The sequence below is a fragment of the Lacerta agilis genome, chromosome 11 (assembly GCF_009819535.1).
Source record: "Lacerta agilis isolate rLacAgi1 chromosome 11, rLacAgi1.pri, whole genome shotgun sequence".
Taxonomy (NCBI): Eukaryota; Metazoa; Chordata; class Lepidosauria; order Squamata; family Lacertidae; genus Lacerta; species Lacerta agilis.
Genome location: NC_046322.1, coordinates 17,017,275 through 17,041,047, shown reverse-complemented (window position 1 = coordinate 17,041,047; position 23,773 = coordinate 17,017,275). Strand labels below are relative to the sequence as shown.

General features: G+C 41.7%; 1 protein-coding gene across 1 annotated transcript in view; it reads right to left on the bottom strand.

The window, feature by feature from the left end:
* The window catches only part of WDR70 (WD repeat domain 70), a 109,241-nt gene that overhangs the window by 21,738 nt on the left and 63,730 nt on the right, over nucleotides 1-23,773 (bottom strand). The window contains exons 10-13 of the mRNA XM_033164137.1: nucleotides 21,732-21,906; nucleotides 8,853-8,952; nucleotides 4,228-4,312; nucleotides 1,558-1,696 (exon numbers count right to left, since the gene is read on the bottom strand). Of these exons, the coding sequence (XP_033020028.1) occupies nucleotides 1,558-1,696; nucleotides 4,228-4,312; nucleotides 8,853-8,952; nucleotides 21,732-21,906 (499 nt within the window). The remainder of the gene's footprint in view (nucleotides 1-1,557; nucleotides 1,697-4,227; nucleotides 4,313-8,852; nucleotides 8,953-21,731; nucleotides 21,907-23,773) is intronic.

Below are 23,773 nucleotides of genomic sequence, written 5' to 3'. Positions count from 1 at the left end.
ACAAAAGGCCTGGAATAATAATGTACAACCCCCCCCCCAAAAAAAACCCTTTAAAAAAAGAAAAGAGGTGAACAAAGGCTTGCTTGGTATGACAGAAAGGAATGCTAGACATCACTTTGGTCAAGCATTTAAAGTAGCCATTAAGCTTCTATTAAACACCAGGTTCATTCGCAGGCCAAAATCTACTGGCTATTTACCAAGCAGTTTTAAAGATTAAGTTTACTGCCTTTAAGCATTTTAAAATTATCTATATTGTCTGGACCCCCCCCCCCCCACCTCTCCCCAGTCTTATAGGGTAAAACTAAACAGCTGTTCAAAGTGTATTTTCTATAATGTTTGAATTTGACACAATAATGTTCTCTTGCATCCCATTTCATGTGCTGAACCCATTAGGATTGTTTATCATTTAATTCAATAAGCCCTGCTATTTTGCTTATAGATAAAATACACAGTTCATTGGCATTCGCCTGCCCGCCCTCTCTTGCACTAAATTTTAATTCTACTTAAGTCATTAAGATTACTTGTGGAAGCCTGAAGAGCTATGTATGGCCCTTGGCTAGTGAGGAACGTTTGCATTTTGTTTGTTTTCTAAATATATCAACACCATATCAAATTACATGACTGAAAGGTACTGAATGGGTATAGAGTTCAACCTTTTAGCTACCCCCAACTAGTCCCTTGGCTCCCAGGTAGAGTGCCCCAAGAATACAAATTCAACAATTCAACAATTATCACAAGTGAAGAAGAGGGGAAACAAGGTATGTAGCATTAAGGTGTCTACAATATACTTAGTCCAGTGAATCAAGCAACATATATTGGTAGGCAAGGGTGCGGAATGTCACTAACCAATCTGATTATGGAGGTAGGCATGAGCATGGGGTTTAGAAATTCCTCATGTCAACTGCTAAAGGAACTGTTTTGTAATTCAAATCCAGGATATTCCTTCATTTCTTTATATAAAGCTAAGATTTATAATCATCACCATTATCATCATCCAAGCACAACTTGGCTTTCTTAACTTATTTATTTAATCAGTTGCCCCTCTGCTCAAAGGCACCAGCAAAGAGGGACAGTTTGGAAAATTATTGCAAATACAGTATGATATACAATTCTGCACTTGTACAATCCTATGGTGCAGTGTGAGAGAAGCAGGACAAGAATAAATGTAAAATGCTGAATTTGAGTAACTGTGCTTACACACCCAAACTCACATATATGCCTGCTAAATGTGATCTAGTTTATAAAAGAGCAAGGCCCTCTGAAGTCCCATGACTGCCCACTATTTCTGGGACTCAGGTATTGTGCCTACTACTTATATTACTGAAATCATTTATTATTGTTAATTTTTTTATTGTAAGAGATGATGCAGTTACCAAAACTAGCATGGTATACTCTAGGGTATCCTGATCTTACAGAATCTCAACCATGCATTTAATTATATGCCTATATGCTAAAAATGACATCAATTATAACTATACATAACAAAGTGACAACATAATCCTTTTTCATGTATGAATAAAAGCAACAAATCAAGTAATACACTGAACTCTGGCTTACCGCATCTGTGACATCTATCTCATACACTTTCTTGAATGTCTCACGCTCAAAAAAGAGAAGTTTTCCATTTCCAACTCCTTTCTTAACAGAAGTACCAGTAACAAGTAGTTTATCATCTGGGCTGAAACAGCAGTCGGTCCTGTTGAAAATAAAGTATAGAACAGATGAATTGGTTTCCTTGAAATCTTATTTATGTATTATGTCAAACTCTGTGTTAAACCCTTAATTATGTATGACAACTAAAATCACAGCTGTGTTCCAATATGCAAAATTGGCAAAACCAACAAAATGAGATGTCTCGAAAAGATTTCAGCATTGGAAAGGGGGTAAGGTCTAGCATACAACAATCAGAAAGTTTCAAAATCTGGCTATCATTGTTTAGTAAATAAGTAGGTCAAAATATCCATTTTCGACGTCATGCCCATCCATTTTACATAACAATGTGAACTTGTAAACAGGACTATTTTCCAATATCTTTTCCCTTCTCTTCTCTCAACGCAAGAAACAAATGTTCAGAAATGTCAAAGTCCACTCTCAAGACTAAATAGTGCTTTCTTTTTACATTCTTCAAAAATTAATCTCAGACTTTGAGATAAGAGCTGTACATGAGTAAAAGCAGGGAGCAAAAACAGCATGCGGAAATCAATTTGCATTACAAGCTTAAAGAGCTCTAGCACAGTAACCCTAGCGCACTGTGGAGATGCAATTCTGACTTCCTGAAAAATGCAAGCTGGAAGCCAGTTTTCCTCTCCCAACGTCAATTCCCATGTCTTATTGGCTTTAAAGATGTAGCAAGATTTTGAACCCAAGATGCAAGTTCAATGGTAAACCATAGCTAAGATCACCAGGGAAAAGGAGAGAGCAGACTCCTGAGGCTGTTTCTTAACTTGCAGGTCAGCTTGGGAGGGAGTGAGAGGTGGGTCTACACTGAACCTAATACAGTGGTACCTTGGTTCTCAAACGCCTTGGTATTCAAACAATTTGGAACCCAAACACTGCAAACCCGGCAGTGTTCTGGCTTGCGAACTTTTTTCAGAAGCCGAACATGCTCTGTTTTGAGTGCCACGCTTCCATTTTGAGTGCCACACTTCCGTTTTCAGTGTTACACTTCCGTTTTCAGTGTTACGCTGAGGTCTGTCTCTTTTTGCTATTTATTCTGCATTTTTGTTTTTGCGGCTTTTTTGTTTTGTTTTTGTGACTGTGTGGAACCCAGTTCATCTACTGATTGATTGATTGTGTGACTGCAGTACATTGTTTCTTGCTTTCATTTTATGGATCACTGTTCTCGTTAGATAGTAAAATTCATGTTAAATTGCTGTTTTAGGGGTTGTTTTTAAAAGTCTGGAACGGATTAATCCATTAATCCACGCCTTGGTTTTGGAATGGACTTCTGGAACAGATTAAGTTTGAGACCCAAGGTACCACTGCATCATGCACATACACACACACACATAATTTTTAGTTTTCCCATTTTACAACCTTTAGCAATGAATATAAATTTACACAAAACATATGTTTTCCACTACTTCCCTCCTCCCTTTCTGCGGTTTCTTATTTTTCCTATCGTATTCATACTGCACATCCATTTATTTATTTATTTATTTTACAAATTTATCCTTTAAAATTCCTTTAAATTTCTTAAAGGTAAAGGGACCCCTGACCATTAGGTCCAGTCATATCCGACTCTGGGATTGCAGCGCTCATCTCGCGTTAATGGCCGAGGGTGCCGGCGTACAGCTTCTGGGTCATGTGGCCAGCATGACAAAGCTGCTTCTGGCGAACCAGAGCAGCGCACAGAAACACCGTTTACCTTCCCGCTAGAGTGGTACCTATTTATCTACTTGCACTTTGATGTGCTTTCAAACTGCTAGGTGGGCAGGAGCTGGGACCGAGCAACGGGAGCTCACCCCATCGCGGGGATTCGAACTGCCAACCTTCTGATCGGCAAGCCCTAGGCTCTGTGGTTTAACCCACAGCGCCACCCGAGTCCCTTTCTTACTGCTTTAAATTTCTTACTGCTCATGTATATGTCAACCCTGAACGTTTTTAATAATATCATGCACTTTTACATGGACAAATGAATCCCAACCCCAACAAACCCAGGATTACGAGGGAGCTAGTTCCATGACATATAAATCATACCACGGAGTAACCACAGTAGACAGTAGAACTTAATAAATTAAGAGTAGAATATTAGCAAGAGGAGAAAAATCTGCTCAGTAGGACAGAGTCTCTGGATTAATTTCTAATTTCTAGAGTAGCTTAAGGGGACATTGAGGAGAGGAAGGAGAAGTCCACTATCTCAAGGCACAAACAATTAGCGGAATGTGGCATCAGTATTAGGAATAAGAGCAAGGGGGAAATCAAAGGCCAAATCCTTAACATTTCTGGGCACCATCAGTCAGAGGTCTAGACAAAATGTCAGACATTCTAAGTAGTAGTAGTGTCCCCTTTTAAACCTGTCAACATAAACCGCCCTTCCTAACTGGATTTACACACATTGAACAAGCTTTGTGATGGTTACTACTCCAGTTTTTTTGGTGAGCTGGGCACACAGTGAGTAGAATCTATTCAACAAGATTGGTTCAACAAGAAGCTGTACCTCATTGAATCAATCTTCACTGACATCAGCATGTAATTCCTTGCATCTTAAATCAAAACGGTACTTACATTGGGAAGAAGCTAGGTAGACCAACAACTGAATTCAGAGGTGTTTTAAACTTCCTGATGTCCCACGTTTTTAAAGTATCATCACCTATGAAATACAAAATGAAGACTTAATAAGCAATGATGAAGAAAAACACTCTGTTCCTTTACTTAGGACAACTGTGTCATTGCTCTAGTCAGGTTTTCTTACTAGGAGAGGCCCTACAGTGCCCTCAGAACTTGTCCTGATATGGCGGTTCGTGGAACAAATATTGATTCTGAGATCCCAGAGCCCATGAGAGGGGTGGGGGAATGCAGACTAAGGAAGAAAGGTTCTACATGCGAGGCAAGGGCATGACAAATCCTCTTACTGACCAAGCAACTAAGTTTTTTTTTTTTTAATAAGAATTTATTGGCATTTTTCTATAACAACATATACCCACACCCACACCTACAATTAAACAAATGCAAAACAAATAAAACAAATACAAACAATGTCAAGTTTTCTTATTGCATCTTTCTAGAAAAAAAAAAAAAATTCTATTTCCATATCTTGACTATTGACTTCCCCTGCCTTTTCACCTTCGAGTTTATATCCTTAATCTATTTTATAACCATTTCTCCTAAAAAAGAAAAAAGAAATTAAATTCAGTTGTATAATTACAATCAATTATATCTTCAACATTTTACTAAAAATACATCATCATAATAATACCTCGTCATAATTCTTCTTCATTTATTCTTATCGATTTCTTATCTTAATCTACATCTTGATCTCAATCCTCTTAATCCATAAACTTAATCCACTTAAATTCACTTTACTTATACTCCCCCTCACAGATCTTCACAACTCATTCGATCAAATCTATCTCTTCTATCCTTAAGATTGCTGCTAATAACATGATAACTTGAAATATCTCCTTTCATGTTCAAATAAAAAATGTAACAGAAAATTGTTGACAGTATTCACCCTCCGATTTCAGTTTACCATATCAGGCTACCTTAAATTTTACTTAATGCTTCACCCCACAACCCCTCTGTCCATTATTCTTCTCCTGGTGGCTTCAGCACTAAACTTCCATGTAGCTTCCCTCTCCAAACGTCCACAGATCCAGGCACAGTCCAAATCTCTCCTTGCCACGAGATCAGAGGTATCCATCTCATCATCTCTCAGCTTCTTCGGTTCTTTGTAACATTTCTTTTCTTCTTGTAAATACCTTAATTCTCTGTCCCTGGCCCCCGAGCTCACACCTCGGGGACTGGATATAAGAAATCTTGACGTCGCCTTGGGGCTGCCTCCCCCAGAAAGCGAATTTCTTCTCCGAAGTAGCTCACTCATTTCTCTCCAACTTTGCATCAACCCTCTCAGCTCCTTGGCAAGGCATTCTTCCAAAATGTCAAAAGTTTTAAAAGCCTCCTCTGTGGGCAATTGGTTCCATTTCAGACCCCCACACAAGACTTTGACTTTTCTACAAAGCAGTTCCACCTTCAAGGCAGTGAGTCTCTGTTCATCCGTTAGTCCAGAGTTCAATACCAGTTCAAGGACGAAACCCAACATACTGGCAGAGGAGGAGGAAGTGGGTGTCATATTTCTACTCCCCTCTTTGTTCGTCGCCATTTTCCTGAGCTGGAGCGCAAATACCGCAACTTTAAATGGAGATATTTTCCTCTAGTTAACTTCCCGAAAGAAAAGTTTGCCAGTCTCATGTGTCGATTTTAAATACATTGTAACCAGTTCTGTAGCAGTAATCACTCAAATTGGTTAGATTCTTGAGCTCAAAGGGAGGGAGGCAGGCTGCCCTTCTCCTTCCCCCCGGATCGTCCCAAAAGCACGATTTCTACTCAAATTCTTTACTCACGACCACCGGGTTCCTTTAGCTCCATTCTTCACAGGTAGAACTTAGACGCTCACCGCGGGCTCTGTCGCCGCATTTGCATCCCGGTTGGGGCATGTCCCCGAAGCCCGGCTCCGGTTGTCCCTTCACCCCCACTCCCCCTTTACAGGGGGAGCGAGGGAAGGGTTCGGAGCCTCCGCGGGCGCTGCCGGGGAGCCCAGGGTGCGGGACGCTCTTCCCGCACCCCAACCGGAGCCCCGCTTTGCGGTAGCGGGGCTCCTGACCCCCGGGATGGACAGGGCGCTTCGGACCCGAAGCAGCCCTCGACCACCCGGCGATTGCGTCGCCGCCGGAAGTCCAAGCAACTAAGTTTAGGTCACTATCTGAGTATGACAGAATAACAACATGTAACTTATGTCTTAAGATACAAGCCTAATAGCAATTCAGGTTACGATTTCTAACTACATCCCACATTGCAACATAAAAGCTAAGTAATTCAGCTTTAAAAAATGTTTGCAGAACAACAGTCTATCTGGCAACTGTTCAAATATGCTTCTCAGAGTAACAAACTGCAATCAAGGCTTCTTTGGCCTTGACGGAATAAACCTTGACACAATCGTCTCTCTGGAGGACTTATGGGACGGCTGTTACTAACGTTTAACAAATATGTTAGGAAAAGCTTCTTTGTTCTGCATCACATCAAACTATATACTTTGTTGATCGCATGTAAACCACTCCGGGAGCCATTTTGGCAGAAGAGTGGGATACAAACACTCTAAATTAATAAATAGTAAAAACTACCAGCCAGGATACTTTTAATGTAAAGCGACAAGACGTGTAAACTTTGTAAATTTCTATCATGTCAGCAGGAAGATAGGACACCTCACAATTAATCCAGCCTCGCTTTTATGATCAATCTACTCATTCATTACTTTTATTATCTTTTATTACTGCAAGAAAAAAACTTATCCAAAGATGCTTTCTAAGACCTATTTTCAGGGTCAGAAGTGGATCTTTAAACATCACTTTCTTGCATTTCTGTCAAGTTACAAGCTTACTCTCAATGGTAATGAAACTGGGAACATTCATAAGCAATTCTTCTGTTGTTCCTTCTCCCTTGTGTCTGCAGCTGAGCCATGTCTCAGTTCTCTCATATCCGACAGGCAAACTGCATCGCAGACCAAGGAATATAATCAGGGTTTCACTGCAAGTTCCTATTCCCCCCAAACATGATCTCCTCTTTGATCCCTTGCATTTGGGCAGGTGCACTAATCTAAGACTGACTGCTGAATACACATCTGCTTTTGCTGGTAAAGGTCCAGAGCAATACTTACATTACCAAAAGCGCAAATGCTCTCTCTCTTTTTATTTAGCACGTATTAAAAATGACTACAATTATGCTTACCTATCTGAGACACCATGCTTTTTAAAGCAGCTTTGGAACTTGCACACTAAACACCCAATTTCAAAATGATTTTAGATCAAAGCATAACATCTGGGTTAGATCCTAATTTATTTATGAACAGCCACCTGGTTACATATGACATTCTGGGGGTGGTTGGGGATTGCAGCGTGGGGGTTTGGAGGGGGGCGGGAATCAACAGAGGTGAAATAAAACAGTCACAGTTCTTTAGAAACTATAAATGTAAAATTTGACAGGACATCCACGAAAGTAAATTAATTCGGCACACGCTACCTACCTTCAAGATGAATTATGAGCACGTCTTACTGTTCTACACTGTTGCACAACTGAAGTGTGTGTAATCAGAGACACGGGGTTGCTGATGATAATGGCAGCCTGGTGTGGTCTGCCATACCTCACTCCGTAACAAATAGTTAAACTTTGCTCACGTCCTGACACCAGACAACACCAGTGCTGCTGGGAAAAGGTTCATCATAATGACATCTGGACATGAATTTCAAGTTCAAGTACTTGCAAGCGTGGGGAAGGAGGAACTGAACATGGGTCTTTTGTTTTGGTTGTACCCTGTGCTTCTGGTAACATGTAGTTCTGCCAGGACCAACATCAGCTTGCTTTGGTACCTGTTAAGGGCCACAAAGCTATGGTTTTCCCAGTAGTAATGTATGGAAGTGAGAGCTGGACCATAAAGAAGGCTGGTCGCCGAAGAATTGATGGTTTTGAATTATGGTGTTGGAGGAGACTCTTGAGAGTCCCATGGACTGCAAAAAGATCAAACATCCATCCTTAAAGAAATCAGCCCTGAGTGCTCGCTGGAAGGACAGATCCTGAAGTTGAGGCTCCAGTACTTTGGCCACCTCATGAGAAGAGAAGACTCCCTAGAAAAGACCCTAATGTTGGGAAAGATGGAGGGCACAAGGAGAAGGGGACAACAGAGGATGAGATGGTTGAATAGTGTTCTCGAAGCGACTAGCATGAATTTGGCCAAACTGCGGGAGGCAGTGAAAGATAGGCGTGCCTGGCATGTTCTGGTCCATGGGGTCATGAAGAGTTGGACACGACTGAACAACAAGGGCCACATAACTGTAGAGGTCTCACTGATGACCCCCTGGACCTCCACCACCACCACCACTTTGCTGTTTTTGCACCGTTACCTGCCCTTTCTTAGCATGCAAACAGTGATAAGATTGAGGAGATGGAGTACTGGCCTTGTGCTCTCCCTCTTGATAGTTGTGAGGACCGGGCCCAGGGGGAAAAGACAAATGAATAACAAATGGTGAACAAGATCCCACCAAAAACTGCAAGAAGCACCAAGTTCTGCTGCATGAGTTAAGCACAAACTTCAGCCTCATTTGTATGCAGCAGCACACATGGAAGGAAATATGGTCACTTACCTCCCCGACTGGCAAGAACTGTACCATCATAGGAAAATGTCAAGCATGAAGTGTCACTGCCTGGAGCATGTGCCTGCCTGCAGTGGAACTTGGTATGCACCTGTTTGTGAAGAAAATAAAATATTAAAAAGCTTTGCTACTTTTAGACAGTACACACCTGGTTCCTTCAGAACATCAAATGCCCTTTATTGCATTTGCTGGATTAAAAAAACAACAACAGCCAAGCAATTTAAAAATCTTGGGTGAGACGGGTGAGCAGAGCTACAGCTGATGTCCATCAATACTTGTCCAACACCTTTTATGTACTTTTATGTCTATTTGGAGCGGGAAGAAGTTGTAACATTTCCAATCATTTAGCTTTACAGCCCAGAAAAAAGTAATGCAACCAAGTGATATTAATACCCGGATATCACTCCCTTTTATGTGAGTTAAAGGTGAGTATGCATGACTAAGATACAAAAACACTTTAAAAAAATCAAGAGACAGCATTCTCATCCTTCCTACACCAGGTTTGTAAGATTTAAGATGACAAAATATATCATCTGTCTTTTTGGATGTATCTTGAAAGCAGCAAAAGATGGGAAAAATTCACATGCCAAACCAAGACCTGCCAAAAAGCCTGGGTTAAAGATTTAGAACAAATATTTTTGAGTCTGAATGCCATTTGGCTTCAGCAGTATGCAACATTGGGAATACTTCCTTTGTCTTGAAAAATTATGGTCTCCTAAGCAGTACTAAAATATATTTCAAACAATAAGTCTCATACTAATTAAAAGGTGAACTATTCATTTACAAACTCATTTTTACTAGACCTCTCATTTAGAAAGGTCTCTGAATTTTTATCTAAGAGTAATCCCAAACACTTAAATTGAGTTATTAAGAGAGTTAAGATGATCATATCTTGGCTTATTCTTGTTAAGTTTTTTGGCTGCACATGCTTCCTTCGCAGTGGGAGCAAGCAAACTTAAAAAGTCTTCCATTAACTGTAGTTTCCCATCTTATCTAAACTGGAAAACCATGGTTAACATATGTCACAACTTTCAGTTAACTTCAAACCATGGTTTAACATCTTGGCCACATGGAAGCCCAAATTATCTCATATGCTGCTGGGAGAACTTGAGACAGGCCCATATAGGCTGCACTGTGTGGGATAGAAATACAATAAATAAAAATGAATGCTTGTCATTAGTTATCATTGTGTGAAGCTGCAAAGGAATAACGGGAGCCTAAACACGTGTTCCCCATTGTTACTCGGTAAGCAGGGCTTGTTTCTGGCACCACAGTGGTACCTCGGTTTATGAACAGTCCGGTTTAAGAATGATTTGGTTTACAAACACCACAAAACTGGAAATGAGAACTTTACCTCGGTTTAAGAACAGAATCAGAACGGTGGAAGGGCACTGGCGGTGGAAGACCTCATTAGGGAAAGCACGCCTCGTTTTAAGAACGGTTTTGGTTTAAGAACGGACTTCCGGAACAGATTAAGTTCATAAACCGAGGTACCACTGTATTTAAATTTTGTATCAAATGCAGGTACCACTGGATTGGTATCTCTTGGCAGTTCCCAATCCTATGAGGATATGCAGAGTGTAGTCCAGGGGTAGGCAACCTAAGGCCCGGGGGCCGGATGCGGCCCAATCGCCTTCTCAATCCGGCCCACGGATGGTACGGGAATCAGCATGTTTTTACATGAGTAGAATGTATCCTTTTATTTAAAATGCATCTCTGGGTTATTTGTGGGGCATAGGAATTCATTCATACCCCCCCCCCCCAAATATAGTCTGGCCCACCACAAGGTCTGAGGGACGGTGGAGTGGACCATGGCTGAAAAAGGTTGCTGACCCCTGGGTGTAGTCCATATCTGCCAAAAGCAGAGCTTGAGGACAGTGCCAACCAGCTGTCTGGCAGTGACTCTAAGCCACACTAGAATAAGCAGGGATTATTTTTTTTCCAGAGCAGCTTGAATGCAAGCTGCAATGCAAAGGAAAAATGGCTTGTGTGATCTGCCCATCAGTCAAAGTGGTCTGCCAGGGGTAGGGCATCCAGATCCCAGCCCACCAGGTTGAAAAGTTTCTGCACTCCTGTTTTAATGTGAAAATACAGCTGCCGAGGTTGTGGGTGCTTCACCGCTCCTCCCCTACTCCTGCAGTTGCCAGGAACATGCCATGGTCTGACTTAGCAGTCTGTCCAAATCCAGTCTCCTGGCTTGTGTCTCTCCAAATGCTGAGCCTGGCTGTGTTGTGCCCCAGCAGAGCAGCAGAGGAGGAGTGAAGTGCCTGAGATGTTGACCAGCATGCACCAGCATTCACATTGAGCCATAGTTTAGTGTTCACAGCAGTGATTCCCAAAGCGTGGTACGTGTACCTCCGGGTATGCGGAAAGGTTTCAAAGGCTAGAGGGCAGAATTTGCTCTTGCCTAGATAAAACAGTATTATTTACTCCCAAATTTTATTCAACTGAGAAGGGATACAATGGTAAGATTAAATTATCAAAAGGGGTTCACATTCATTCTAAGTTTGGGAAACAATGGTTCACAGCAATTTCATTAAACCAGTTTGTTAACTATGGTTTAATGTGAAATGCAAACAGGAAAAGGGAAAACTCGCGTAACTTTTTGTATGACATAACTTAGATTAACATATACGTATTCTAGCAAACATATCAAATGGGATAATACAACAACTGAAGGTACAGAGCAGAGGTAGTCAATGTGGTGCCCTCAATATGTTGCTTGACTACAACTCCCATCGGACACTGCTAGAATGGTCAATAGTCAGGGGTGATGGGCACTGTAGTCAAGGAACATCTGGAGAACCTCATGTTGACTACCCTGATATAGAAAATCACCAGCTGAGAAGCAAGTTATCTGTAAAAGAGACAAGAGAAAATATATTACTGCCTCAAAAAGTCCATCAGTTTGCAATATTTGCAAATTCATATACTGGTATATAAAAAAAATGGCTGACTACTGATAGTTAAGCAGCCAAAACTATTTTCTGGGGAAATGTTCTCCAAGCAGCCGTGTGAAATATCATCTGTGCAGTTAAAAAAAAATGAAATCCTATGTAAAATATTTGGATGTCTTGTAAAGCGTCTATATCTCTAAAAAATGATAATGCTAATTGGCCAACATGAAACAATAAATATCATTAATAAAAAATAGAGTTTCTGGAAAGTGTTCAACTGGCCTTCCTTTATTTTTGCACTCTACATGAAAAATGTCCGCACACATAAAAGTAGCAAGTTCTCACCATTCCCTCTCTAAATTATGCTTTAAATCCCCAGTTTAACCTTTTGCTTGGCCATTATTATGGAAATCCAGTCCTATGATATACTGTGGTTTAAATACTTTATATAAAATGCTTCTCATGGGCATTGCGCCACTGGGCAAGTTCAGATTATCTTAACACATACTACATGCAGCAAATTTGGCAAGTCCATTGCCTTCCTTGTCCTATCCAGTGATGAGGAGAATCTGCTCCACTGAATCAAAATCCATAGAGTGAAGAAATGGTTAGATTCTCATTTCTACTTGGCAGCAAAATACAGTTATTTCTGCTCCCTTTACGAGTTCGGCTGGCTTGCTGTTTATGAGGAGGCCTCCCTTAGGCTTAAGGCAGGGTGGGACAATCTTCTGAAGGCCACATGCCAGTGGTGGGTGTGGCCACAGGCAAAAATAGGTGGGGCGATTAATGTAATTTTTACCTTTTACAGTAAATTAGTTTCTACACAAACTCACAGGTCCTTCTCTGGCCTCCATCCAGACCAGCAAGAGGCATTAGCAGAGTTCAAGGACATATTCTAGCCAGGCCAAAACACTCAAGGAAGATGGAAAGCCATGCCAGTAAGGGGTGTGGCCTGGGAAGAGGGGGCGTGGCCTTGAAAGAGTTCCGAGAGCCAGGTAGAGAAGTCTAGACGGCCACATTAGTGAGGTTCCCCACTCCTGGCTTCATCTACAGCTCAGTTCTCCAATCAGTTTCACATTCTTCCTTTCTTCCTGCTGGACCAAGGACCTGGCTCCTATGTCTGCCAGCCTTGGTGAATTAGGGGCCTAATGTCCTGAGACTAAGTCCATGCTGCATTTAAGTATACATGGGCTATACATACATGGATTATCAACACTACTAAATTCAACTGTATCTAAGGAAAAGAATAACTTGCTTCTAGAAAGAGTTATTCCGTGAGTGTATCTGGTTTCAGTCTGCGTAGCATCACTACAAGTCATATGTTAAATAAAAGACAGCTGGAAAACACTCTGTCCCTTCCACCTCTCTGGCTAGAATCAACATCTGCTGAAAAGCAAGCTTCATGTAGTAGCTACATCGTGGGGAGAAATGCTTCCCCATTTTTCTGCTTTGTTATATTTAGCAAAAGGGGGGCACATGAAGGCATAGTTACACAAGGAAGAGTTTTGTTTCTGCTACTGTAGTCTGACGAGTAACTAGAATATGAGCATTCAGAAATAATTCATTTTATAGCAAAAACAATTATTTCTCTGCAAAGATCCTTAATTATAGGTTCTAGGACACCACTGTTTTCAAAAGATTATTTTGGAAAAAGTTTACAATATAAAAAAACCTCAGATGTCATCATATAATATCACATTGTATATAAAATCATACATAGCATTAATCATCATACTGACAGCCGGTGTAGTGTATTAGTTAAAACTACTGGACTCAAAGTCCCACTCAGCCAAGAAGCTCATTGCCTCTCAGCTGATAAAACACCTTGTGGTCTCTTCCACTTCCCCACAAAATGGGAACTAGCAAATGAACAGACGGATGTTGCAAATCTGGGATGGGGAACCTGTGGCTCTCCAGATTGGAACTACAACTCCCATCAACCCCAGCCAGCATGGCCACTAGTCAGGGATGATGGGAGTTGCTGTGCAACAGCATATGGAGAGACATAGGCTCCTTGTCCCTGCTGTAAATCAATATTCAGGAAATAGACAAATCAAGTCATGTCATTTTCTCTTCTTGTAGCACTAAGCTGAATTCTCTAATTTGCTTGCTTTGGGGTTAAATACCCGCTAATCTAAATTATAAAAGTTCAAATAATCTGAGGCACACAACTAAAATATATTGGGTTGTCACCATTATGCTGATGACACCCAGTTCTATCTGCTAATGGACGGCCACCCTGACTCGGCCCCGGACACGCTGACCAGATGCTTGGAGGCTGTGGCTGGATGGCTTCGCGGGAGCCAACTGAAATTAAATCCTTCAAAGACATAGGTCCTCTGGCTGGGTCGGTATGGTATATGGCGGGCAGACCAACTCCCTTCTCTTGCGGGGGCTCAATTGGTCCCAGCGCCTTCCGTTAAGAGTTTGGGTGTAATCCTAGATGCCTCCCTTTCCATGGAGGCGCAGGTTACAGCAACAGTTAAGGCGACATTTCTCCATCTGCGCCATATCAAGCAGTTGGTCAGGGGAAAGGTAGGGACCTTTCCCGCCCTGACCTGACCACAGTGATCCACACGACGGTCACCTCCAGGCTTGACTACTGTAACTCGCTCTACACGGGGCTGCTTTTGAAACTGTCCCAGAAACTCCAGCGGGTGCAGAACGCTGCAGCGAGGCTCCTCATGGGGACCTTGCCATGGGAGCATATTCATCCAGTGCTTTACCAGCTGCACTGGCTCCCAGTGGAGTACTGGGTCAGGTTCAAGGTGCTGGTTCTGACCTTTAAAGCCTTATGCGGCTTAGGACCCTCGTATTTACAGGACCGCCTCTCCTGGTATGCCCCACAGAGGACCTTAAGGTCCACAAATAACATTAGCTTAAGGGTCCCGGGCCCGAAAGAAGCCAGATTTTCCTCCACAAGGGGAAGGGCTTTTTCAGTGTTGGCTCCGACCTGGTGAAATGCTCTGTCTCACGAGACTAGGGCCGCAGGGCCTGTAAGACAGAGTTATTCTGCCTGGCCTTCAATCTAGCCTGATCCCCTATTCGTTTCCCCCTTCCCTTTTTTCTGAAGAAACCCTTCTGGGTCCCCATATTAAAATTCCTCCCTGGTCTCCCTTCTGGCCTAGCAAGACTAACTCGGCCAGTTAGCCCTGGTGATCCAACTGATGTTTGTTTTTTATGCTGTTTTTAAGTTGTTTTAATCATTGTCTTATATTTGTTGTTAGCCGCCCTGAGCCCGGTTTTTGGATCGGGAAGGGCAGGGTATAAAATTATTATTATTATTATTATTATTATTATTATTATTATTATTATTACTACTACTACTACTATTATATGTTTTAAAAACTCATTAAAACAAAATACAAGCCCAACAACTTCATCAAAATCTGTTTAGAGCTGTTATTTTGAAACATCAATTTTTATAGGCCACCGTTTGCAGCAAAATCTGGAAATGATACTGTACATTCCACCTCAGCTCTCAGGGAATGTTTCTCGTTATTGTGTGAAAAAACAAAAAGTGTGAACCTAAAACTGTTATCAACAGTCCAAATGCCAAAGTCATTATTCCCAGTTCTTGAGTTTCTATGTAGCAGAGGTCTGAGTTACTTTATTTATATGCTATTTTACAAACATGCCTCTGTTTGGGTTGGTGTTGAACACTGTCACGCTCTGTGTATTCTCCTAGAATCACATCAGCCTATGTTCTTATACTCTATGGTGGGCCCTCTCAAAGCAGGGCTAACCCACAGCTTTTTGTTACTTTAAGCCAGTGATGGCCAAACTTGGCCCTGCAGCTGTTTTGGGACTAAAATTCCCATCATCCCTGAGCACTGGTCCTGTTAGCTAGGGATGATGGGAGTTGTAGTCCAAAAAACAGCTGGAGGGCAAAGTTTGGCCATCATTGCCTTAAGCAAAACAAAATAAAAAATTAAAAATCCTTCCAGTAGCACCTTAGAGACCAACTAAGTTTGTTCTTGGTATGAGCTTTCGTGTGAAGTGTGCATGCACATGAAAGCTCATACCAAGAACAAACTTAGTTGGTCTCTAAGGTGCTACTGGAAGGATTTTTAATTTTTTATCTTGTTCTGACTATGGCAGACCAACACGGCTACCTACCTGTGCCTTAAGCAAATACTACACACAGAGTAGGATAACAAAAGCCCATTCAAGATCAAGAGGTGAGCCAAATCTTATTTGTCTTATTTCCACTGATAATGCTAATCACCTTCACTGCCTTCCTTTGCAAATGTGTCCAGTGTGGAGCAGCTGTATCTCAAGTCGCATCTCCTGGAATGCAAGGCAGATGGCTTAGCGGATGAGCTGCCAAGCAGCCTCTGCGCACAAATGCACAGTGCTCTCTCTAAGACATATAGGTAAAGCTGAAGCAGGCACCCCTGGAATTTTGACACCCCAAGTGCTTGCCCAATTTGCTTGCATGGTTGAGCCGCCAATGCCTTAAAAAGATGTAGGACTTAGCAGGTCAGGTTTCTGTCTGCAATCCGCTCTCTCTCACCAAGAGTCCTAAGAACACAAGACCTCTCTGCTCACTGGGCTCAGTGCTATACAGGCAATGGCCATTTTAGGCACGTCCAACTGATGTGTGATTGCTGATGTGCGGCTCTTATAGGACCAGGAAGACGGCAGAATGGGGCGGGGCATGCATATCCATGCTCTGCTGACACGCGTGACGGCTGGGAACGGAACTAGCTCATTCCATCGGTGCAAGGATTTTCACTTGTGCAAGAAACTCCCCCTTCCAATCCCTGTGTATGCCCCGCACTCCCACCCAAAATCCTCCAATGGATTGGGGGAATCCCCAGAACAGAATGAGGGGAGAGCAGGGGAGGGGGAAGCTCTGCTGCAAAAACAGAGATCATTGCAGTGATGGAACAAGATGGACACCACCTGCACAAATCTATCACCCAAGGACACGAAGCACACAATGAGTTATGTTGTCAGTTTGGGAAAGATAAATGAATAACCATCTTCTTCAGTGGTTGGGTTATGGCAGGTTCCCCCGGTGTGGGTCTAAGGTAGCTGTGTCTCACTTTCCTCCCCCCCCCCCCGATCCATTTTATTCTCAAATCCAAAACAAGAGGAAGGCTAAAAAGCCAAAATATCATTCTCCCTCCCCTCTCCATGTATGAACTGGACACAGAGAAGTATAAACATTGCTTTCTTTCCCAAGGGAGGTTATTTGTAGCTGAAAACAAGGGGAAACCTGCACTGCTCTCAGATAGTGCTTAAAGAGGTCTGACTGAGTTATTTTTGTTACGAGGCGACAGCTCAAGCTTTGGTACTGCCTCTTGTCACTGTATTAGCTAATACAAACAGTTGGATAGCACCTTAGTGTAAACTGTTTATTATATAAGAGAGAATGCATTTAGAAATAGAACAGTGTCCTTTTTAATCTTAGCCAGAGGGAGGAGCATAGGATGATCATATGGCATTATTTTCAGGCTAGGAAGCAGAGGCCGGACCAGATGTATGCAGGGGGAAAATGTTAATATTTGCTTCTGGCATGCTGTATGCAATTTTTCAGGTTCTGTAGCAGAGGTCTGGCACACATACCTCTGGAAAAAGAAGTGTGGGATACTTGTGGATATGGAAACTTTACCTTGAGCTTGCGAGGAAAATATACTGTCTATTTGGATGCCTTTCATCTTATATTTACTCAAGAAATTTCCAGATGTAGCTAGGTACTCTTCAAAGGCTCCTATGAAACCATCAATTTGTCATGCAAACAAAGGCAGAAAGGGTGTTTTTCCTCATTGTTAGCAGTTTTGACTGCCGTAAACCTGACCAACAGCCAAACACCTTGTTAATTTACTGGATAATTTGCATTGTAAATAGGTAATAGTCCAACCGGATGATGCAAGGCAAAATTCAACCTGAAGGAAAACTCATGAAAAAATCTGATGAAAGTATTTACATTCCTGTTTTTTGTGTTATTTTATCATAAAAAAAATGAAACAAAGCGGAACACAAGTGGCAGACTCATTTCTGTAACTGTTATAATATTATGGAGCCCACCAAAACTATAAACTTTACAGAGAAAGCATAATTAAAAATACATAGCACTGTACATGTTTGTGTGCTGTCCAGTTACGACACATCTGCCACATCTACAAATTTACAACTCTTTTAAAAATCAGTTGTATATATAGGAGAGAGGTGTTTCCTCCTCAGTTTATTTATGGCAGGACAAAGGGAAGTAATTCATATGATGCACAATTAATTTGTGGAATTCACACCTATAAGATATGGCAATGGCCACCCACTTGATAAAACAAGAGATGTTTGGACAAATTTGTGGTACATCACTGGCCACATCTCATGCTGGCTATGTGGAACCTGCAGTACATCAAGGCAGTATGTCACAAAATGCCAGCAGCAGGCAAGGGCTATTGCCTTCAATGCTCTGCTTATGTGCTTCCCAGAGGCATCCGGCAGATTGCTCTCAAACAGGATGTTAGACTAGATCAGGGATGTCCAGCAGGTCGATCGCGATCTACTGGTCGATCCCTGGGAGGTTTTGGTAGATTGCGGTTAATCGCTGGCTCCTCCATCTGGCCCCAGCCCCTTGCCCTGCCCTCTAGATCAGCAGTACGAAAGACGGAGCTCTTGCTGCAAGGGTGAATGTTTCAGAAGTGATCTCTTGGTCAGCGGATTAATTTATTCTTTGCCCTGTCCCCCCCCAAAATGGGTAGATCACTGCCAGTTTTTAATTGTATGAGTAGACTGCAGTCTCTTGGAAGTTGGCTGTCCCTGGACTAGATGATCCTCTGCATCTGAAAGGAATCATCTTATGTTTGGTATCTGTAACAAGTGTTCTCTTTATCCTTTTGGAGAGGAAAAGAGAAACACCACAGGTTTGCCTCTCTATTCTCTAGTACAGGGGTAGGCAACCTAAGGCCCGTGGGCCGGATGCGGGCCAATCGCCTTCTCAATCTGGCCCGCGGATGGTCTGGGAATCAGCATGTTTTTACATGAGTAGAATATGTGCTTTTATTTAAAATGCACCTCTGGGTTATTTATGGGGCCTGCCTGGTGTTTTTACATGAGTAGAATGTGTGCTTTTATTTAAAATGCATCTCTGGGTTATTTGTGGGGCATAGGAATTCATTCATTTTTTTCCCCTTCATAATATAGTCCGGCCCACCACATGGTCTGGGGGATGGTGGACCGGCCCATGGCTGAAAAAGGTTGCTGACCCCTGCACTAGGAGGTCAGAAGGGGAGAGTTGTCACCTAATTTTAACTGTAACAAATAAATTGGGGGAATTGCAATAATAATTAAAATAATGACTTAACAGGTATTATTTTACACAAGGGTAAAAAAATTGGTGAATCAAGTTTCCAAAAAACGACGATGACTCAATGAAAACGAAAATGCGAAGTCTGTGGAGACTGTTCGAACTTTTCACATAGTTTATTAATTCGCTATACAGAATGCTTTCATAAACTATGCATGCGCACAACTCTGTGCACCAGAAATAAAATTAATGAAGTTTTTGTGACACAATGGAAAACCTGTATGAGAACTGTCAAAGAAAGTCAAAGAGGCATTATTCTCTGAAGGGAAGCACACATATAACAGAACTCTGGTTAGCTTTTTGGTTATCTCCTCTTGATGTCATATTATCCTTCCTTTATTAAAATTCAAGAAAGTCTTGAATTTATTCCAGGAGGATGGGCCAGATGTCAACGGAAAATGGAACAACAGAGGAAGCCACTCTGTGAGGACTGCTACAGTAAGCCCCCTCCTCCCAGCCATGCTCTCCTTTCTGTAACAGTGAAGCTTCGTGACAGAATAAATCTTATTTCCTCCCTCTCTCTATATTGATGGAAAGGCAGACAGATACACATGTGCAAGCACACACACAGTTTTAAAAATGGTGCATGACTCAAGCCCTGGTAATGGGCCACAAGTCAGCAAGGTTGCCTTCTCCTCAGTGCTTGATCATCGAGTGAGACCATTCCCTTGCTTTTCACAACTTGTAGGCTACGCGTTACTGAAGAGCATGACTTTAAAAAAATTAGTTTGCTTTGTTATTTTATTTTGTTGTGATTTATTATTGTTTGCCACTTTAGACATTTAGGGAAGTTTGCATGGCGCCTTCATTATACACCTTCGGGCGCCAGGCAAAAAACGTTAGTTTTTAACCAGGCCTTTGGTTGACCTGATCAACATCCAATACCTTTTAAAATGTGGCTCTTTTTTGGGGGGGTGTATTATTGTGTTATTGCTTTTATTTTTATTTTATATACCGGTACTGTGATCTTTTCATGTGAACTGCCCTGAGACCTCCGGGTATAGGGCGGTATATAAATTCAATAAATAATAATAATAATAATAATAATAATAATAATAATAATAATAATAATAATAATTCAATTTGCTTGATTGTAAAAAAGCTCAAAGCGATTTTTAACAAACTCAGTACGTAAATTTCAAATGAGCAAGGAGGCAATCCCTAACTCTTTAACATGGCTATTACCCTTCCCTTTGACTTGTAGCAGTGCTATGCCCCTCCACCTCCCAACTACTTGCACTGTCTGCGGGTTAACTGCGTTTCATTTATTATAACAAACCTTTTGATCCTGATAATTAAGCAAGAATACTTCCTCTTTAAATAATTAAAAAGTGTACATAGTAAATCCTTGAAGGTATCACAAAGCTTCTCCACAACACTGGCTGTTAAAGTAAGCGATCTGGGAGAACAATGTTGTAGTCACATAGTTTAGTATGGCAATATCAGCCTATTCAGTCTTTCATACTGTTTCAAAAAGGGAGGTGTACAGGAAGTGAAAGGAGCTACATTATCATAAATATTCAGCCACAAGCCTACAATAATGTTAGTCCAGCTAAATTCTGACTAATTTTGATTGCCAGCTTTTTATTTCTGTTATTATTTCCACTATAAACCTAGTAAAACTTCTTAATGGCATGAAGCTTTAAGGAAGCTATTCCAAGTGTAAACTTGTTCCAACAGAATAATAATTTTTTCAGAGGCTGGCTTTCATCACCTGTGCGGCTGTTGATGTAAATGCAGACAGTATTCAAATATTAAGTTTCCTGGTGTAGAGTTAACAGCAGCATTCCTAATAGTCTGCTTATTCATGTCTTTCTCTGCATGAACTTCTGTGTGCCTTAGGAATGACACCGTACACTGGTGTGCATGCTCACCTTTTCACGTGTTTATGAATAAGCAGAAAAGACACGTCAAATGTCAGCGCCATTTGGCCAGAGTATCATCTGATGGTCAGGCTACTGCAGATGCCCCGAATGAAAAATAAATAAATCACCCCCTCTATCTTTGCTTGTGTAATTTAGTCCATAGAGCATTTTCAACCAGAGTCTTTTCAGCATCATTGTACACAACTTCACAGCCTGCTTCAGTTGGTGGTTAGGGGTGGAACCACTAGTTTTAGTGAGCAAATTTAGTGCGGATAGCAGTGGGGGTGAAGAAACAGCAACAAAAAGAGACAACTGACACTTTAATTCAGCCTCAGTTACTTCTGAATTGCATAAAGTCAAGTCTGCAGGTGCATTCTAGTTCTGCAATTTCACATTTGAGGCTTAGAATCCTGATTAGTTAGCAAAGTTAAAAAAAAAATATTTTCCCATTCCGGACATAGTGGAGAACTTGGTTTGGAAACACATGAAGATCTCGAGGGCATGGGGAGGGGGTGTACAGCCCCTACGTTTGCCATCAATGGGTGTTTGAAATGGCCATTGTTAAGATGGAAAACGCAAAAAGAAACCAACTTCATTTTATTTAATATTGCTTGAAAAGAATAGCCACCTGAATCAATAACATTTGTTTGCCAGCATATATTAAGGTGGTATAGTTGGAAGGGACTGCGTAACTTTAAGACAGAAAAAAGCCTTAAGGGATTTCACCAAGTTACACATTCAGCACTTCCCATTTTCACAGTTGGAGTATGAAAAAAAGGTGGCCACTTACATTCATATTCCTATCCCAGATCTGTATGGACCCATCTTGGCAACCAGCTGCAATGAGTTTTCCATCTCTGCTGTAGGTGCAGCTTGTGGGAATTACCCGTTTACCTTGGGCTGACCGTGGTTTAAACACACCTTTGTGCTTTTTGTCATTGGTAACATCCCATGTCCTCACAGTCCTAAGGAAGAGATCAACAGAAATAATGGTTTGCCAAACAGTTTAAAAGGTGAAATAAATCCCAGTTGTTTTGAAAAACCCAATTTCCTTATGATGCAAACAAACCACAACCGCAATGTCGTTTTATGTAATTCTTTTAAATGCGTGCTTAATACTGGAAACCTAAGAGTTCATAATAAAACAATGCATCTCCCAGCCTGTAATGTTAAGAGAAGAGGAGAATAAAATTGCAAAGAAAGTAAGTTGCTAAGAAATTCATTTACAATAGTGCAGAGAACGTATCTATTCACAGCTCCAGTTGAACATGTGGCAGTTGAGAGCAGGGGCAGTGGGTGTAATCCTGCTCACCCCTCCATGTGTTCATGGCTACAATGCCTCCCTTCCCCACCTCTCCTCTGTTTACACTAACTTGAACAATTACTTAGTTTGATGTTACAGTGATCAATCTATGCCTGTGAGATTAAGTGCAAAGTTGACCAATTATTCCTCATTAGGCTATAATGGCCTGCTGCAGACACAGAACATTACTGTAATTGAACAGTGCTGATCTAGCAGGTCTGGTTAGATGGTCTGCTTCGCTGTGCTACAGCAGGTAGACCATATTCCACCAAGTACAAAAATAAAGGCAAGTTGGTTAAGGCTGCCCCACCTATTAGCCCAGGTACCGGTAATTCCCTTGTCTTGAGCAGATGATCAGGAGGAGCAGTGGATTAGTGCTTTTGGTATCTGGTTAGCTACTAGTTCCAGATGGTAGCAGCTGCCTAAGACAGCTACATCCAAGTGAAGGCTGCATTTCTAAGAGCTCTCTGGGTTGCTCCTGGCACTTCAATCTGAAGAATGGCCCACAGAGAATGAGGCATTGTAATCAAGGTAGCCCTGCAGATTGCCCAGGGAATATTTGCTGCTGCAAGGTGGAAGTAGTACAACAGTTCTCAAGGGTCACCACACCCACCATGGATTGCTCCAACAGAGGACCTGAAGTTCTGCAGATGGGCAAGACGGCCTTAGATGTACCCCAAAGCTCTGTAACAACCTGTCCTTCAGTGGCTGCTGAAGTAGGCTATATGAGTAGGATAGATTGTGAGAGCATCCAGACCAGCTGTTCATTGAGCACTCATGTTGGTCTGCTCATACAAAACTTGTGTGGAGATTATACAACTTGCATGCTATGTTCACATGAGGGTCATTCAACAATGCCAGCTAGGGGTTATTATCTCACACTTTCCAGTGCAACTTCCTGGGCGTTTTGTGATTAGAAAAGTGATGGCATACTTGCATCAGAAAGTGTGGCACTACAACTGCATTTTCTCTGCATAAGCAGCCCATCTGGAAGCACCCTGTAACTGCTTTAAGAATTTGCAACAGAATGCCAAGGCTTAAGTTTAAAACACCTCACCATGAATCAGGTGTGCTTATTATAGAGCAGCTGCAACTCAAAACCCATCCATCAACCTTTTATATCTGGATAGGCTGCTGAAAGAAAAGGGAATCTAGTATACACTGAAAGGTATACCCAAAAGCTCCCCCCCCTTAGTGATTTACTCAGAGCTGCGTACCAGAAAACAGAGATTGCCCAAGGACCTAGTAATGCATTAGTTTTACATGAAGGGGGTACATAATGATAGCATGCAAATCAAAATCTTTGTGCAGAAATATTGTTACATCCAAGGAATGTATGGCATCAGATATTATTTGTTAATTTGTTTTTGTGAGCTATCTTGCAATGAAGGTTTTCATAAAAGGTAGGGCACAGAAATATTAGATTAATAAACAAATAAGTAGGATGAAGCTGCGCAAAGCTTAGAGGATTGTGAAGCATAGCTACCCACTCTTCCTTGGGTGGCATCTTGCCTGTGATCCTTAGGAGG